The sequence below is a fragment of the Phascolarctos cinereus genome, unplaced genomic scaffold (genome assembly GCF_003287225.1).
Source record: "Phascolarctos cinereus isolate Bilbo 61053 unplaced genomic scaffold, phaCin_HiC Scaffold_5;HRSCAF=322, whole genome shotgun sequence".
In the NCBI taxonomy this organism is placed as follows: domain Eukaryota; kingdom Metazoa; phylum Chordata; class Mammalia; order Diprotodontia; family Phascolarctidae; genus Phascolarctos; species Phascolarctos cinereus.
Genome location: NW_027555958.1, coordinates 246,867,853 through 246,887,006, shown reverse-complemented (window position 1 = coordinate 246,887,006; position 19,154 = coordinate 246,867,853). Strand labels below are relative to the sequence as shown.

At 42.7% G+C, this 19,154-nt stretch overlaps 1 protein-coding gene across 1 annotated transcript; it reads right to left on the bottom strand.

The window, feature by feature from the left end:
• Nucleotides 1-674: 674 nt before the first annotated feature.
• Nucleotides 675-3,765, bottom strand: ZBTB12 (zinc finger and BTB domain containing 12). Its single transcript, XM_020974311.2, is given in 3 exon segments — nt 675-2,313; nt 2,315-3,096; nt 3,615-3,765. Coding segments are annotated over 2 exon segments (1,437 nt in total). The 5' UTR covers nt 3,071-3,096; nt 3,615-3,765; the 3' UTR covers nt 675-1,632.
• Nucleotides 3,766-19,154: the final 15,389 nt, after the last annotated feature.

The following is a 19,154-nucleotide window of genomic DNA, read 5'->3' as shown; positions in this document are numbered from 1 at the left end:
TCTACCACAGCCCTTGAACCCGGACGAGTCGGCAGCCCCGGCTCCTGGGGGTTGGGACTGGGCACCCGGGGCCGCCTCCGAGGCCTCCTGGGAGCTGTAGTTTGCACAGGCTGAGAGCGGCCTTTAAAGTTTTCCTTCCATCCACAAACTCGGAGTAGTATTGGAGAGGGCCCCAGGGACCATCCCGTCTGGGGGTTCTTAACCTTTTTGGGGGCATCATGGACACTCCCTCCTTAGCAGTCTGGTGAGGCTTAAGGATCCCTTCTCAGAATAACTTAAAATTCATAATTGAAGGAAATGTTGTTCGTTTGATCTTAGTGGGAAAAAAAATGTATTTTTACCCCATCCAAGCCTATCATGCCAGTTTGAGAACCTCTGATCTAGTCTAATTTCCTCCCTTTGTTTAAGCAACAGGCTTGTATGTGACATCTCACAAGTAGATAATGACATGAGTTGGGACTGAAACACCATATATGAAGAGTACTAAGAATTTAGCAAAGTACTGTTGAAAAAAGTTTACACGGTCTTTGCCCTCATGGTGAGGAGACCAGGAGGTGACTAAAAACACTGGACAGGTACAGAAAACTCAAAGAGAAGCAGAAGCTGGATGGCCAAGGTAGTCTAAGTCCAGACTGGAAGGAAAGGGATAACTCAGACTCACAAACAACAAAATATAAAGAAAAAAACCCTTTTTTTATTTTGTGGAAAATAAAAACAAACTGAGACCTCAGATTCCAGAAAACTCCTGAAAAATATGTTTCCTTAAAAAATACCGTTATTGTCTACCACACCCTTTCCCTCCCCAGCTGCTTCCCTCCCCTCCCTAAGAGCCCTTTTCTAGGTATTTTCCTCATTCCCCCATGTCCCCTCCCCAACCCTCACTACTTCTGACTTTCCTCCTTTTACCTCTATTGTTTTCTAGTCTACTTCCATTCTTCTCCCTTTTTCTTCATTTTTGCCACCATTTGTCACTTTTTGTCTACTGAGACAAAAGCCCATCCCTGTCCCCCTCCCCTCCTCCCTAGCATGCAAGAAAGACATTCTCTACTTTTTCTCCCTGGGACTTGATAACCTTTTCCTCATAACAGTTGCTCTCCCAAGAATTTAAGAGGTTTCCCCTGTTCTATTCCCACCTAAGGATAGGTATAGCTTTGGTAAGATTCCCTCCCAATTCCCACCCACCCTATCCCAACTGAGTTAAGTCTTCTCTATAGCTTTCTTACCCTATGATAAAACCATCTTCTCCTATATTCCCCTTTTTACTACTTACACCCTGCACACCATCCGCAACCCAATAATCTACCTCTTCCAGAAAAGAGCCTTCCCTCTTCCTGGGCCCTTCTTATCCTAGAATACAGGAAAACTTTTCTTTCCTTATCATCCCAAGGAAAGGTTTGTCAGTCCCCTCAGTAACGTCTAACCCACCTTTTTCCCCCTGAAGATCTGAGCAGCTGTTCTTTTGTAATACCTCTGCCTTTAACCCCAGAATGTATGTTAACTCTCCTGGAAACAGAAAAGCCCTTTTCCCCTTCAAACTTCCTCCCCTTGGTGAAAGAGGATCCTTCATCACCCCCTTCTACCAGCAATCTTCTTTCCTCACCTCACCCCCTCCCCTAGTTATCCCTCCTCCTGCTAGTGGAGGAGGGCATTGAGCTCTGACACACTGGCATCAAGGACATTCTCTGCTGTGGTCTTGCCATGCTGCTCCTTGAGGTGGCGTCGAATGGCAGGTTTATGGGCAAAGCGCACATCACAGTAAGAACAACGGTAGGGTCGAGCCCCAGAGTGAAGGTTGAGGTGGTCGTGTAGTGTAGACTTCTGCGTGAAGCATTTGCCACAAATACCACAGGAGTGTGACTTGACACCTCGGTGGACGTTCATGTGACGGTTGAGGTTGCTGCTATGGTTGAACTGTTTCCCACATCGAGGGCACATAAAGATGAAGTGCTGGGCTCTCATGTGGAACACAAGTTTTTCCACACCCTGAAACACTTCTGGGCACTTGGTACACTTGATGTTCTTCAGTGGGTTTCCCACTGGGGAGCCTCCTGGTATAGGACTCCTCATGCCCCCATAACTCCCACTAACACCACTGCTCCGGGACATAGTGGCTGCTGCTAGGGCTTCATCTCCCAGCCCAAGGGTAATGCCCTCCCCTACTTGACCTCCAGGAAACAGCAACAGACCCTCCCCTTCTGTGTCTTCTGTAAGGCTATAGCAGGCCTTCACTACCCCCTGGGGTGCTGTGCTATCATCAGGTGCATCAATTGTTTCTCCAACTTCATTGATGAGGAGTCCACTACTCCCCCCCAAGGCCAAGACCCCCTCCAAGGCTAAGGTTGCCCCCAAGGCCAAGACTCCCTCCAAGACCAAGGCTCCCCCCAATGCCTCCAGGGGGCTTAAGCCTCTGTGCCACTTCCAATGCTGATTCCACTTTGACAATGCAGATATCTGACACATCCTCTTCTTCATCCTCTTCCTCCTCTTCTGCCTTTAACTCAAGGTCCTCATCTAGGGGAAATTCTAGCTTCACTGGTCGGAGAAGAGGAGGTGGAGGAGGTGGTGGTGGTGGGGGTTTGGGAGCTGGCTTTGGGGTTCGAGCAGGTGGGAGGAGTGACTTGGTGGAGCTGAGCCCAGTCAATCCAATCCCTCCACTAACTCCATCCTCTTTCAGGCCAATCTTGGGTTCAATGAATTGGCTCAGGGCATTTCTACATTTTTCTACCACATGCTCCATTTGAAGGTAGGAGGCAGCAGTCAAGTAGTTGACAATGTCACGGACAGCAAACTCCAGAGCACCAGTATAGCAGGACAGGAGGAGGTCTGCCACGATTCTGGCACTGTGCATTAGCGAGACCTGTAGTTCTGAACTGGGATTGAGGAGAAACTGGTCACGAAGAAATGGGGAGCAGGCCGCCAAGATTACCTTGTGGCCCCGGAACTTGAGGCTGTCGGCCACAATGGTGACATCGCAGAAGCGCTCTTCTGCTCGGAGCTGGTTCATGTTTCGAAGGGTAGCAGCCTCATGCCCTGGGAGCTGGAATCGCAAGACTTCCACTCCAGATGCCATGGTGCTGGGAGTGCTGGGAGAGTTTCCTGTGTTTGGTGGAGGGTGAATTAGTTAGGAAGCCGGTCCTTCACCCCTTCCCCAAACCTCGGCCCCCTCCTCTCCCCTTTTCCCCCCTCCCCAGGGGCAGAAGCATGCTACTTCCGTCTCCAGACCACCCTCCACCCCTCAGTTTTTGCTCCGTCCCATCCCAGGGGGAGGGGAGGGAAGGCGAAGTCCCACGAGGGGCGGGGTCCGCATACTTTCTTCCCCAAGCATCCCGCCCACGAACTAGGGACCAGGGCAAGAGGGGGGGGGGTAGGTGTGCCCGCGGAGTGTGGGGGGGAGGGGCCGGGGTTTGAGGGTTCCCTAGTCTGGGGCACGCTCTCCCTTTTCCCCGCCCCCCTGGGCACGTTTACACGCGCCCGTTCCCGGCCCCCCCCCGTACGCACCGCGCACGCCCCCCCCCAGCATCTTACTCTCCTGCCCCCCAACCTTCGGGGCCCAACTGCTCCGGAGAACCTGTTCCCCTAAATCCCATGACCCCATCGGGAAGCGCGCCTCTCACCTGGATCGGTTCCACGCGCAGTTTTTTTTTTTCCTTTAATTCCCCCGCCCCCCCCCCGGGGGCCGGCGGCACCCACCACGCACTGGCAGGCCTGAGTGACGCGCAGGCGCAGGGACGTGCGCGCCCGTGCGCGCGGTCTGGCGCGCGACTCCGGCTCTGCGTGGGCGGGCTGGGGAGGAGGGGCCGGGGCGGGGGCGGCTCGTGCCAGGCAGCCTGGACTCAGCACGCGCGGTTTCGCCTACTGCGGCGGCTGTGGCTTCAGGAGGAAGCTACAGTGGGGCAAAAAGTGTATGGGGTGTGTGTATAATTAAAGGGGTGCGATACCTCCCTTTCCTCCCGACTTTCCCCCACCCGTTTCCTACTCTGTTAAAGGGTCCAGGAATACTAGCCTCCTCCCCTTTGGCCAGTATTATTTGTCCGCCGGAGCGGAAATACGTGCATCCTCCCTCCTCCCTCCGCCTTTGCTTTCTTAACGCCGGCAATTCTCTCCTGCCCTCTGGAATTGGGCTCCGCATGCGTGCTAGCCTCGGGTCCTGGTGGTCCAGGGCTTGAACTGGAAGGTGGTGCTTGGCTCGCGCTGATCCCCGTGCGAGAGCTGCCTCCCGGGGATCCAGTCGTGTGGAGTTGGAGGGGGCATTGACTCAAAGTAAAAAATATATCGAGAGTCTGTGTACCAGGCAGTGTGCTAGCAAAGACAAAAATGAACAGTGTTCATAGAACTTGCACCCACTGGGGAATATGGGAGCAGTTAACGTGAGTATGGGGCAAGGTAGAGATACACCACGTACGTGTACACAGATAACTCCAGGTATTTTGAAGAGGGAAAGAACTATTGGGAAAATCAGAAAAGGCTTTTTGGGGAGGTGTCATCTAAGCTGAGCCTTGAATGCTTGCATGAATGAAAAAGTATTTGTTAACTATAAAGAGGCAGCTACTTGCTCAGTGGATAGAACCCTGAGCCTGGCGTCAGGAAGACCTGAGTTCAGATTCAGACTCAGACACATCCTAGTTGTGTAATCCTGGGCAAACTTCTCAAAATGGATTCACTGGAGAAGGTAAGGGCAAACTCCAGTAACTTTATCAAGAAAACGCCAAAGAGTAGGACCCGACTGAACAACAACAAAATATTTACTGACTATTAAGCACCTACTTTCTGCCTAGTAAAGTATAAAGGATACAAATACAAAAGAGGCATTCAGCTGCCCTCGGGGAGCTTGCATTCTAACTAGGTGAGATAGCAGGAGCCGGAAAAGGGACTTTTTATCCAGTGCTTTTTCACCGAGCTTTAGTGCAGTTGATTTTAACACCCTTCCCAGAATTCTCCGTAGTACTGTTTTGATTACTCTTTTCTGAGCCGTTGGAGGAAATAAATAGTTGAGTGGTGGTTGCCCGCCGGCATCCAGGGTAGAAGAATCACCTAGGGCTGGAAGGGACCAGAATCTTCTAGTCCAACGCCCTCTTTTTATAGACGAGGAAACTGAAGCCCAAGGAAGTTAAGTGACTTGCCCAAAGTCACACAGATATCAGAATTGAGACTCCAAAGCCTTATTTTTTTAAAATAAAGTTTTATGGATATATTTTGTTTTTACATCAACTACATTTCCCAATGTAGCCCTCTCCCATCCCTCCCAGCCATTTTTTAAAACAAAGAAAAAAAGAGGAAACAAATAGTTCAGTAAAATTAAACAACACATTAAAAACCAAAACCAAAACCAATGAATTTAGAGGTAAAGGACCTGAGTTTAAATCATGACTCTCTTCTTTAATGTGTAACCTTGGACAAGTCACTTCACTTCCTTGGACCTCAATTTGGAAAACTAAGGGGTTGGCATGGATGGTCTTCTAGGTTTCTCTCTCTTTTTTTAAAAAAATAAATTTTATTAATCAGAAGCAAATACTTCTAAGGAGCGACAGGGTCAAAAGAGAGAATAGAATAAACGGGTGGGGTGTGTGTGTGTGGAGATAGGATGAAGGGAAATATACTTAGTTTTCCACAACATGACTGCATGACTACACAAGTATAACCTGTATCCAGTTGCTTGCCTTCTCAGTGAGGGTGGGTGGGGAGGGAGGGAGAAAATTTGGAACCCAAAGTTTTAAAAACATGTTAAAAATTCTTTTCACTTGCAAAAAATTTAAAGAAACCAAATTTTACTTTTTTTTTGGTTTGTTTTTTCATTACCTAGATTTCTCCCTGTATCCCTCCTTTTCTCCCTCCTTGGAACCTATCCCATATAACAAAGAATTTGTTTTAAAATAAAAACCCTAGAGCCAATGTCCATGTGAAATATGGTTTGGGAACAGCTAGCTATAGTAGATGAATTTGCACTCATGAGGCAGGACTTCCTAAGGGAGGGTAGCTTGGTGTATGGAGAATTGGGGTAGGAGTTGGGAGTGCAGTGTCAGGTGAGAAAAGGATGGGGAAGAGACAGAGCATATGCAAGATGTCCAGGGTGGATAGGTGGATGGAAACTAGGGTTTAACACAAACAGCATTTTTACAGATATAATGTCATTTGAACTTCAAAGTAGCCCCATGAGCTAAGTACTATGTTTATTATTCTTCTCCCTTTCCAGATGTGGAGATTAAGGCTGGAGTGAAATACTTGCAACATCACACCAATAGTAAGTTTCAGAAATAATATCTGAAACCAGGTCTTTGGGACTTCACTGCTGCGTTATACAGAGCTGACTCTAAAAGGCAAAGAAGAGAAGGGACTGGATTTTAGATATAGTGGAAAGCCTTGATCTCATTTGCCAAGGAGAAAGTTATGGCAGCCAAAAGGAATGCTAGTTTAAAGTATAAATTCGTTTGCCTAACCTTATGAAGGATGTTAGTAGAAAGTAGTAGTAATAACCAGTGCTTTAAGGTAGCACTTTAAAGTCTGCAAAGAATTTTAGAAATACTTCATTTTATCCTCACAACAGCCATGGGAGGTAGGTGCTATCACTATCTTCATTTTACAGGTGAGGAAACTAAAGCAGACAGGTTAAGAGACTTGTCTATGGGAAGTTTGGTGGCACAGTGTCTGAGTTAGGAATAGTGACTTCATATATGGTCTTAGATACTTACTAGCTGTGTGACCCTGGGCAAGTCACTTAACCACTGTTTGCCTCAGTTTCCTCAACTGTAAAATGGGGAGAATAACAATGCCTACTCCCCAAGGTTGTTGTGAGAATAAAATGAGATAATATTTGTAAAGTTGTTATTCTTGGCATATTGTTGTTCAGTTGTCCCACTCTTCATGACCCCATTTGGGGTTTTCTTGGCAAAGATACTGAACTGGCTTGCCAGTTCCTTCTCCAGCTCATTTTACAGATGAGGAACTGAGGCAAACAGAGCAAAGTGACTTGCCCAGGGTCACACAGCTAGTAAGTACCTGAGGTCAAATTTGAACTCTGTAAGAGTCTGCCTAGCTCCAGGCCCAGCACTCTATCCACTGCGCCACCTAGCGCCTTGAGATGTAATAGTCGCCATAGAAATTGTTCATTCCCTTCTCTTCTCCCTTGTCTAGATCACATAGCTTGCAAGTAAGTGTTTGAGGCCAGATATGAAATCAGGTCTTCCTGATCCCAAGTCCGATTTGCCACCTAGCTGCTTCAGTTATGCTGCCTGATTATGAACAGTATCACTTTGGAAAATAGCAAAAAATTGTGGAAGGGAAGTTCCCTGAAAGTAACTCAATGAAAGCAGATCCTAACAAGCATTTAAACATATATGACAAGTGGTAAGGGCTAGGTTTATATTTGATGGGTGTTGCTGTAGTAAAAGCTGACCACACCAGCCTTGATTCCCTGCTTTCTTCAATCTCCATTAAAGCAGGCTATTACTTAATTAATCAGCTAGGTAGAAAATAATATATAATTCAGCCACCACATGGCACTATTCTCAAAACAGGAAAGTACCCGAGGGTATTCTGTGGACATGTGCTGACTTCCCCAGAGGCCCCCATACTCACTGTATCTCAGCCTGCTAACTACCAAACTAAGTGCACACAGCTTGGGTTGCCTGTACTGAACAGATTTTGACTGTGGGGAAAAGAAATGAAATGTCATTTGGAAATATGAAAATTATTAAAATCTGGATCTGGCTGTCTCCATTTGCCTTTAGGAAACTTGCTATCCATTGTCCAACCTAATTCACAGGTTGAGAAAATTGATGTTTTGGTGGTAATATAGTTTACAAAAACATAGTAAAATTGTTGTTCATAGCAAAACTATAGGGAAACTGTATTATACTTCCTCACAATCTTCCCAAAGCTTTCTCCTCATCACTCCCAGGCAATAGGTGGAAAGATTTGGGGGTAGAGTTGCATTGTGTATGCAATTGTTTACATAGGTTATATAAACAATTGGAAGGAACTGAGGGGAGAGTGCCAGGGGTTGGAATAGTTCTCCAGTACTGACCTCAGCAGTGGCCGAGGGCCATCTTCCTTTCTATATTTAGCCACAGGACCCAGATGGCTCTGGAGGAGAAAGTGAGGCTGGTGACTTTGCACAGCTGTCCCTCACTTAAATCCAATTCACTTGCATGTCATGGCATTACCTCCTTAATGTCATGGTCCTCTTGAAGAATGAAGGACAGACAACAACCTATGAATAGAAAGAACTGGCCAATTGGGCAGAAATTCTTCTCTCCTCTCCTCTCCTCTCCTGAGGTCAAATTTGAACTCTGTAAGATGAGTCTGGGTAACTCCAGGCCCAGCACTCTATCCACTCTCCTCTTCTCTTCTCTCCTTATAGCAATTGTTTCAGTTTTGGCCAGAAACTCTGAGGGTCTTCCCTATCCAGATAGCTTTTTTTTTCTTTTTGACTAGGTAAAGAGGCCATTCTCTGCCTCATTTCTCACCTAGCCTTAATAACTGAATGAGGTGTTGCCTCAGTCAAACTGAGACCTGTTAAAAGACCTTAGCTTAAAAAGGCCAAGGTCTCCCAGCGCATCCAGGGCCATCTCCAGTTGTCCTGATTCTATATCTTGCCACTGGACCCAGATGGCTCTGGAAGAGAAAGTGAGGCTGATGACTTTGCATAGCCCTCCCTCTCTTAAATTCATTTCACTTGCATGTCATGGCATCACCTTCCTGATGTCATGGTCCTCTTCGAGAATGAAGGACAAACAACAGTAACAGTGGCCAAAGTTTCACGACAGCCTCTAGCCTGTAGCCTGTCTGTTTTAGAATGTTGGTGAATCATGGCAGTCCTGATCTGTCTCACTGTAGGTTTCCTGAACTGGTCACTTTAGCTGTCTAGGATCTGTCCTAATTCATTCCTATTGCCCCTGACTCTGGCTGCAGCAGCCATCCTTTCTGCTGAAGAGGGAAGTGTCATCTTCAGAGCCATTCCACAATCAATGAGCATCTATGTTGTTACAAGTTCTTTGCTACCATAGAAAGTACTACTGTGAGTTTTTTGGTTTACATGGTGATTTCTTATCAAAGACCTTTTTGGAGTATGTATCTGATAGGAATTTTTAAAGAAACTAATTCCTTTAAGATATTGTTCACCTGGTGTGTGTGTCTGTCTGTCTTTGTGTTGGTGTGTTTCCTAGAGGAGGCTAAAAGTAATTAAGATGGATTGTATTCACCCTGGAACATAGGGGGAGATGATTCCATAAATTGCTTGAGTTTTCCCTGGTTAGAGGTCAAAACAAACTAATGAGATTCTTACTGAAAATGTATTATTTAGCACCCCCAAAGCAAAGAACCCCAGGTAAATCTAGATCTAGATACCAAATGAGCTAAACATTCATATTCTGGTGGGAAGAAGGCTTGGTAAAGAGAGGTTTGCTAACAATAAGGTTAGTAGAAGTAATAGAATTACAGTTGAGCTATAATGCTAAATATACTATAAATACACTATAATGCTAAAGTATTGCACTCAATATGACAGCAAATTTGTAAAACTCAATAGTGGCCACTGGATTGGATGTCCCAGTCCTGAAGAAGGGCAATGCCGAGGAACATTCAAATTACCAAACAGTTGTGCTCATTTCACAGCTAAGGTGACTAGTTCAATAACCAGCAAGGTTATGCTTAATATTCTGCAAGTTAAGCTTCAGCAATATCTGAAATGACAGCTACCAGAAGAGTCAGCTGATTTTTGGAGGGGCAGAAGAACTAGAGACCAAATTGCCAGCATTTGCTGGATTATGGAGAAAGCAAGGGAGTTCCAGAAAAAACATCTACTTCTGCTTCATTGAGCCTTTGACTGTGTGGATCACAACAAACTGTAGCAACTCCTCAAAAAGATGGGGGGTACCACATCACCATACTTGTCTCCTGAGGAGCCTATATGTGGGCCAAGAAGCAACAGTTTGAACCAAACCTGAAACAACTGATTGGTTTAAGATTGGAAAAGGAGTACAAGGCTGTCTATTGTCGCCTTATTTATTTAACTTATATGCAGAGTACATCATTCAAAATGCCAGGCCGGGTGAATCAAAAGCTGGAATTAAGGTTGCCGGGGAAAATATCAGCAATCTCAGATGATACCACTCTGTTGGAAGAAAGTGAATTAAGAAGCTTCTTGATGGGGGCAGCTAGGTGGTAGTGTAATGAGTGGAGCACCAGCCCTGGAATCAGGAGGACCTGAGTTCCAATCTGGCCTCAGACACTAACTACCTGTGTAATCCTGGCCCATTTAACCAATTGCTTCCTACCCCCCCCCACCAAAGAAAAAAAGAAGAAGCGTCTTGATGAGAGTAAAAGAGAAGAGCATAAAAACTGGCTTGAAACTTACCATTAAAACAAACAAACAACACAACCTAAGATCTTGGCAAATGGTCTTATCACTTCCTGGCAAATAGAGGGAGAAGAAATGGAAGCAGGGTCAGGTTTTATAGTCTTGAGCTCAAAGATCACTGAAGATGGAGACTGCAACCATGAAATTAAAAGATGATTGCTCCTTGGAAGGAAAGCTATGGCAAATCTGGACAGCATACTAAAAAGCAGAGACATCACCTTTCTGACAAAGGTTGGTATAGTCAAACCTGTGGTTTTTCTAATAGCAGTGGATGGTTGTGAGAGTTGGACTATAAGGAAAGCTGAACCCCACAGAATCAATGCTTTCAAATTGTGCTGGAGAAGACTTTTTTTTTTTTTTGCTTTTTGGTGAGACAATCGGAGTTAAGTGACTTGCCCAGGGTCATACAGCTAGTAAGTGTCAAGGGTCTGAAGTCGGATTTGAACTCAGGTCCTCCTGACTTGAATGCCAGAGCTCTATCCACTGTGCCTGGAGAGGGCTTTTGAGAGTCTCCCTTGGACAGCAAGGAGGTCATATCTGTCAATACTTAAAGAAATTAATTCAGGCTATTCACTAGAAGGCAAAAAACTGAAGCTGAAGCTTAAATCCTTTGGCCACATAATGAGAAGATGGGACTCATTGGAAAAGCCCCTGATGTTGGGAAAGATTGAAGGTGAAAGGAAAAGGGATAGCAGAGGATGAAATGGGTAGGTAGTGTCATGGAAACAATAAATATGAACTCGGACAGACTTTGAGAGTGGAGGATAGAAGGCATTCTAGCATTCTGTGGTCCATGGGGTCACAAAGAGTTGGACATGACTGAATGACTGAACAAAAATAAAAGGGAGAGATTCTTTCTGAGCCTTCCTAATTATTGCCTCAGTTGGCCTGAGGCAACTCCATGCTAGATTCAAGGTGGGGGTGTAGGGGGTGCAGAGAGAGGGAGTAACAAATTCTCCCATTACTGGCAAATTTCTAAGACACACTTTTCTTCATTAATGACACAATGGAACCACCACATTTGCTTTGGACACAATATACTATATGAAGAAGTGAAAATGACAGAGCAGTAGGAATATATACAAATATACACAGAGGAAGTCTATGCTAGAGGTGACAATTTTGAGGGAGGTTGATTCTCAATGTATGTGAAAGAGAAGCTAGTAAATAATTGCAAAAATTGTGGATTGTAGTAATACTGAAAGAAGGTAATTGAGGGACCACCAGGAACTATTGACTCATGTGCTTTTCTCAATTCAATTTAATTTAATGCAACAAGCATTTATTTAGCATTTACTATGTGCTAAAGTCCTGTGCTAGAAGGTGAGGCTACAAAGTAAAAAATTAAGCAGTCACTACTCACTAGGAGTTTACATTTGGTTGGGAGTAGGGAGAAACAAAAATTATAGAGATAAGGAAATACAAAATGTACATAAAGACAATGGCATTTCAAGGGAGGAGGAGCATAAATAATTGGAGGAATCCAGAAAGATCTTTTATAGGATGTCATACCGGCATTGTGCTTTGAAGAGACCTAAGAATTCTAAGGGTGGAGGTGCTGAAGGAGATGATTTCAATCTTGAGGAATAGTCTGCAGAGGCATAAAGGTGGGAGATGGGATGTCCTGAATGGGAGACATCGAGTTGATTGAAGTAGTATGAAACCAGTATGGAAGTACAGTCAGGAGTAAGATTTTGCAAGGCTTTAAATGACCAAAGAAAAAAGTTTTCCTTTTCTCTTAAATACAGTAGGGAACCATTGAAACTTCCTGAGCAATGGTTCTTGAGGTACTTGAGAAGTGATATGACCAGATGGGTGGAGGATTGATTGTAGAGGGAGTGGTTGGAGGACAATTAGAAGGCTTTGACAGAGAAACGCAAATTAAAACAACTCTGAGGTAATTCCTCACACCCAGCAGACTGACTAATTGAAATGTTCCAAGCAAGAAGTGATGAAGGTCTGAACTAGGATATGTGAGTATAGAAAATGGGAGGTGTTGTCGGGTCCTGATTCAGGCCAGTCCTTTGGTAGTTTAGATCTGATACTAAAACAAAATAAGATATGAATAGGTCATCAAACAGGTAACAGATAATTTGCTCAGCCATAGCAGGGAAAACATATTCAATAAGGATATAAAGTGAGGATACTACTGAGAGCAGCTTTCCTTCCTCAGCTGTCCTTTCTTGGCGGTCCTCCAGCCAAGCAACAGATCCAAGCTGCAGATCCTTCTTGCTTTTTTACTCAAGTTACCAGGAAGTGATATCAACGATCAAAACCTTTAGCCCCTGAGCCAATTAAGTCTCAAGGATGATTTTGATATCTTTTAAGATAGCTTGGTTCACGTGGTAAGGACTCTCTGGTAGATATTCTTCCTGGCATTGGAGGAATATGAGAGATGTTGTAGAGGTAGAATTGACTTAGACTTAAAAAGTGATTAGATGATATGGTGGGAAGGAGAAGGAAGGAGCAAGAACTAAGGATGAATTTGGGATTTTTTTTTAGGCAAGTGGGGTTAAATTACTTCCCCAGGGTCACATAGCTAGTAAATGTCTGAGGCTGGATTTGAACTCAGGTCCTCCTGATTCCAGAACTAGCGCTCTATCTACTACACCACCTAGCTGCCCTGAATTTGAGGTTTCAAACCTGGATGACTAAATGGTTGGTGGTACCCTCAACAGAAACTGGGAATTTGGGAGAATTGATGGGTTTAGGATCAGGATAATGAATTCCTCTTTGGACTTGTTGAATTTGTGATGCCTCTGAGATATCCAGGTAAAGTCATTTAACAGGTAGCTGGTGATTTGGGACTAGAGCTCAGAAGAAAGATTAGGCCTAGATACGTAAATTTGGAATTCATTTGCAGGGTTGATAATTGAATTCATAGGAACAGATGTGATCACTGAAAGATAGAAGATTAGAGGGCTCAGGACAGACTTGGGGTAGGGCACCCATGATTAGGATGTAGTATGACAGTTGTCTAGCAAAGATTAGAAGGAGCCCGTCAGATAGGTAGGAGAAAAAAAAATTGGACAACACTGATCTAGTAACACAATTCTCCATCTTTGCCCACAGGATAACATGAGATACTTTGTCAAACTGAAATTTTAATAAATTGTTATCTATGACTTTCATCTGAACTTCCAGTCCAGTAACTCTGTCAAAGAGGAAATGAGGTTAGTCGAGTATGACTTGTTCTTGATTAAGTAATACTGGCTTTTAGAGATCACCACTTTTCTAGATGATCACTAATCATCTCTTAAGTTACATATTATAAAAATTTGCCAGAAATTGAAGTCAAGGCTTACTACAGTGAGTGGGCTCCATTTTATTCTCTCTTTGGAAAAATTAGGGGGCAGCTAGGTGGTGCAGTGGATAGAGCACTGGCCCCTATAGTCAGGAGGACCTGAATTCAAATCCAGCCTCAGACACATAATACTTACTAACTCTGTGACCCTGGGCAAGTCACTTAACCCCACTGCCTGGGCCAAAAAGAAAAAAGAAAAATTAGGACATTTGCCTTATTTCAATCCTATGATTCAGCTCCCATTCTTTTTAAAATTAATTTTTAAAGATATTATGAACTTAACACCCCCTCCACACACAAAAAAAGAGTGTCTCCATATACACAGCAGAATGGAAAAAGGAGATTGTAAATGAAACTGTGAATCACCATTTCATTTCACTTACTTAAAACACACACACACACACACACACACACACACACACACACACACAGAGAACAAATTCTACACCTTGCTTTCAAAACTATCCTGCTTGTCTAGGCTTCTTTCTGAACTTCTTTTGCTTGTCTTTTATATGTCTTCTATTTTTAGAAATGCTTCAGTGGCTCTCCTTTTTGGGCATCCTGATTGCTAACTTTTCTTTCCTTCTCCCTCTCCCACCCTAATAAAAACAGAATAAAAGCCTTGTAATAAATAAGCATAATCAAGCAAAACATATCCACACAGTAGTCATTAAAAAAAAGTATATCTCTTTCTGTACTTTGTATTTATCATCCCTATGAGGAGGTAGGTAGCCTCCTTTATGTCCTCTGGAGACATGATTGGTCATTGCACTGATGAGTTTTTTATTATTTCAAAGTTATTTGTCTTCCTAGTGTTGTCATTATTGTATAAATTATTTTCCTGGTTCTGTTCACTTTACTCTGAATCAACCCACAATTCTCTCATATCTGCTTTCATAGTTTCTTATGGTGAAATAGTATTACATTGCATTCATTACCACCATTTGTTTGGGATTCCCTAATTAATAGGAATCCCACCCCTTATTATATTTTAGTTCTTTTCTGTTTTTTTTTTTAGGATTAAAGAGTTTGTTTTGCTTGTGACTGTTCCATTCCATTCTCTTAACTTCTCTTCCCATCCCCATTTGTCTCTCTATTGAGTTTGATGTACACTAAACTGTGTGTATTCACCTCACTTTTCCAGTTTAGATAAAAGTGAGGTTTGTTTGATGCCTGCTCTCTGCTCTTCTCTTCTGTTTGTATTCTCTTCTTCTTACCCACCCCCATTATGAGAAGTATCAAGTTCTACTGCCTTCTTTCTCCTTTCTATACTAGTTTATTACTTTTACCTTTTCTTCTCTTTCTTTTCTCAAAACCCTCAGGATATAATCAGTTCACTCCAGGTCCTCTATTTTTCTTATTTAACTTGTTTAATACCCTTCAAAGAAATTAAGGTTCTGAAGGGATACCTGTTGTTTTTTTCTCTCTTGTTAAGAATGTTTATGTCTTATCTTCACATAGCTCCATCTAGTTGTTCAAATATATTTACTTTCTAGGTTTCTTTTGACTGCTTTGTTTGCATTTCAAAGTTTCCACTTGGCTCTGGTCTTTTCAGCAGAAATGTTTGGAAATAATCTATTCCACTAAAAATCTGTTTTCCTCCTGTAGGATTATACTCAACTTTGTAGAGTAATTTATTTTTGGTTTATAAGCCTATATCTGTTGCCTTTTGGAATATTGTATTCTAAGATCTTTCATTTATAGTGGAAGCTGTTGGGTTGTTTGTGATGTTGACTGTGGTTCCTGGTATTTGGATTGGATATTTTCAATATTTTTTCTTTGATCTGGAAGCTCTGAATTTTGGCTTTGACATTTCTGAAATGTTTCCTTTTGTGGTTTCTTTCAGGAGGTTATCAATAGATTTTGGGTTTTTTTTGTTTTTTCCCTGGCTCCAATAAATGTGGGAATTTTCATTTAGAGAGTGTTCAGGCTTTTATTTATTCATTTTAAAACTCTTGGTTTTGGGAAAGTTCAGTGATTTTGAATTATCATCTTTTCTTGACCTGTTTTCCAGGTCAGTTAAAAAAAAATAAGATCTTACATGTCCTTCTATTTTTTCAAACATTTAATTTTGTTCTGATGTCTCAAGATGTCTCATAAAGTTATCAATTTCTGTTTTGTCTAGTCTGATTTTTCAGGAAATCCACTTTCATTCTAAGCTATTTATTCTCATTTCAATTCCTTCTTCCCTTTCTTTACTTTTTATCTCTTGCTTTATTACTCATGTAATTCTTGTGGAAAATCAGTTTTTCCTTTGAGTCTCTGCTTTTAGTTATTATGGACTTATTCATTCTCTCCTTCTTTTGGAGGAGTTTCTAGATGTACATTGATTTTTGACACTGGGAATAATTTTAATTATTAATAATTAAAATTAATTAAATAAGTTTAAAAAAATTAATTATCAATAATGAATTCTTTGGTTTATTTATCTTTTGAGCTTTAGCTCCTGAATTAGAGCTACTTTTTTTAAGGCAATTGGGGTTAAGTGACTTGTCCAGGGTCACACAGCTAGTAAGTGTCAAGTGTTTGGTCTGAGGCTGTATTTGAACTCAGGTCCGCCTGACTTCAGGGCCAGTGCTCTATCTGCCAAGCTACCTGTCTGCCCCTTCCTGCTACATTTTTGGGTGGGGTATTCATCCTTGCTTGGGTCTTGCCCTTGGCCAACTAAGTTCCCAAGCTGACCTCTACATCTCAAGGTTAGAACTCCTTGCATCTTTGAGATGCAGAGAGCTGGATTTTCTTTTCTTTTCTTTTCAATTAATTAATTAGTTTTAACATTCACTTCCACAAAATTTTTTCCCCATCTCGCCCCCCCAAGACAGCATGCATTCTGAATACCCCTTCCCCTGATCTACCCTTCCCTTCTCTTATCCCCTTCCCTTTCTATTTTCCTATAAGGCAGGATAAATTTCTATATCCCACTGCCCATATATCGTATTTCACAGTTGCATGTAAAAACAATTTGTTTTTAAAACTTTGACTTCCAAATTCTCTCTCTTCCTCCCTCCCCACCCATCCTCACTGAGAAGGCAAGCAATTTCGGTATAGGTTATACATGTGTAGTTATGCAGAACACTTCCATAATAGTCATGTTGTGAAAAACTAACTATATTTCCCTTCATCCTATCCCACCACCCATTTATTCTATTCTCTCCTTTGACCCTGTCTCTCCTCAAAAGTATTGGTTTCTGATTACCCCCTCCGCCAATCTTCCCTTTCTTCTATCAACCCCCTCTCTCTTATCCCCTTCCCCCTTATTTCCTGTAGGGTAAGATAGGTTTCCATACCCAGTTGAGTGTGTATGTTATTCTCTCCTTAAGCCAAATCTGATGAGAGTAAATTCACTCATTCCCTCTCACCTTCCCCCACTGCCCTTCTGCTGTAAAAGCTTTTTCTTGTTTATTTTATGTGAGCTAATTTACCCCATTCTATCTCTCCCTTTCTCCTTCTCCCAGTATAATCCTCTCTCACCCCTTAATTTTATTTTTTAGATATCATCCCTTCAAAATCAACTCACCCTGTGCCTTCTGTCTCTATGTATTCCCTCCAACTACCGTAATGCTGAGAAAGGTCTCATGAGTTACAAATATCATCTTTCCATGTAGGAATGTGAACAATTCAACTTTAATAAGTCCCTTATTATTTCTCTTTCCTGTTTACCTTTTCATGCTTCTCTTGAGCCTTGTATTTGAAAGTCAAATTTTCTATTCAGCTCTGGTCTTTTCATCAAGAATACTTGAAAGTCCTTTATTTCATTGAATATTCATTTTTTACCCTGAAGGATTATATTCAGTTTTGCTGGGTAGGTGATTCTTGGTTTTAGTCCATCTCCTTTGACCTCCAGAATATTATATTCCAAGCCCTCTGGTCCCTTAATGTAGATGCTGCTAAATCTTGTGTTATCCTGATTGTGTTTCCACAATGCTTGAATTGTTTCTTTCTAGCTACTTGCAATATTTTCTCCTTGACCTGGAAACTCTGGAATTTGGCTATAATATTCCTAGGAGTTTTTCTTTGGTGATCTCTTTCAGGAGGTGATTGGTGGATTCTTTCAATTTATATTTTACCCTCTGGTTCTAGGATATCAGGGCAGTTTTCCTTGCTAATTTCTTGAAAGGTGATGTCTAGGTTCTTTTGATCATGGCTTTCAGGTAGACCAATAATTTTTAAATTATCTCTTCCAGATCTATTTTCCAGGTCAGTTGTTTTTCCAGTGAGATATTTCACATTGTCTTCTATTTTTTCATTCTTTTGGTTTTGTTTTAAATTTTCTTGATTTCTCATAGTCATTAGCTTCCATTTGCTCCATTCTAATTTTTAAGGAATTATCTTCTTCAGTGAGTTTTTGGACCTCCTTTTCCATTTGGCCCATTCTGCTTTTTAAGGCATTCTTCTCCTCATTGTTTTTTTGGACCTCTTTAGATTAGTCTATTTTTTAAGGTGTTATTTTTTTTCAGTATTTTGGGGGGTTTCCTTTAACAAGCTGTTGACTTGTTTTTCATGATTTTCTTGCATCACTCTCATTTCTCTTCCCAATTTTTCCTCTGCTTCTCTTACTTGCTTTTCAAAATCCTTTTTGAGGGGCAGCCAGGTGGCACAGTGGATAGAGCACTGACCGTGGATTCAGGAGGACCTGAGTTCAAATCCAGCCTCAGACAATAGCTATGTGACCCTGGGCAAGTCACTTAACTCCATTGCCTAGTCAAAAACAAAACATCTTTTTTGAACTCTTCCATGGCTTGGGACTGATTCATATTTTTCTTGGAGGCTTTGGTTGTAGGAGCTTTGACTTTGTTGTCTTCTGGTTGTATGTTTTGATCTTTGTCACCAAAGAAAAATTCTGCAGTCTGACTATTTTTTTGCTCAGTTTGCTCATGATCCCAGCCAATTACTTGACTTTTAAACTCTTTGTTAAGGTAGGGCTCTGCTTCCAGTGTAGAGAATGTACTGTCCCAAAATTCAAGGGTTTTGTGCAGCTGTTTTCGGAGATACTTCAAGGAACATGTAAATTTTCAGTTCTTCCAAGATGTTATGATCAAAGACAAGATATTTACACCTTTCCTGGCCTGTGCTGTGATCTATGAGTGACCACAAGCCCTCTTTTCTGCCTTGGAACTGTGAGGATTCCCTCTTTACTGCTGCCACAAGCTCTGCCACACCAGCACTCCTCCTCGCCCCAGGACCACCACCCAGAACTGTGACCTGATCCAAGCATGGGCAAAGGAAGAGAATCCTGCCTCAGTGCCTACAAAGAGATCCCTGCAATCCTCCTCTGATCACCTACTTGATCCCCAAACCATCTGTGGGCCAGAGAGCTCCAGAAATAGCCACCACTGCCTCTGCCCCAGGGCTGCACCAGGGCTGGGGCCAGACTGCATTTCTCTCTCACCCAGGTCTGGCAGATTTTTCCTCCTGACCTAAGTTGTGTTTGGCATTTGTGGGTTGAGAAGTCTGGAAACTGCCACAGCTGCTAGTGATTCAGTCCTCTGAGGCCTA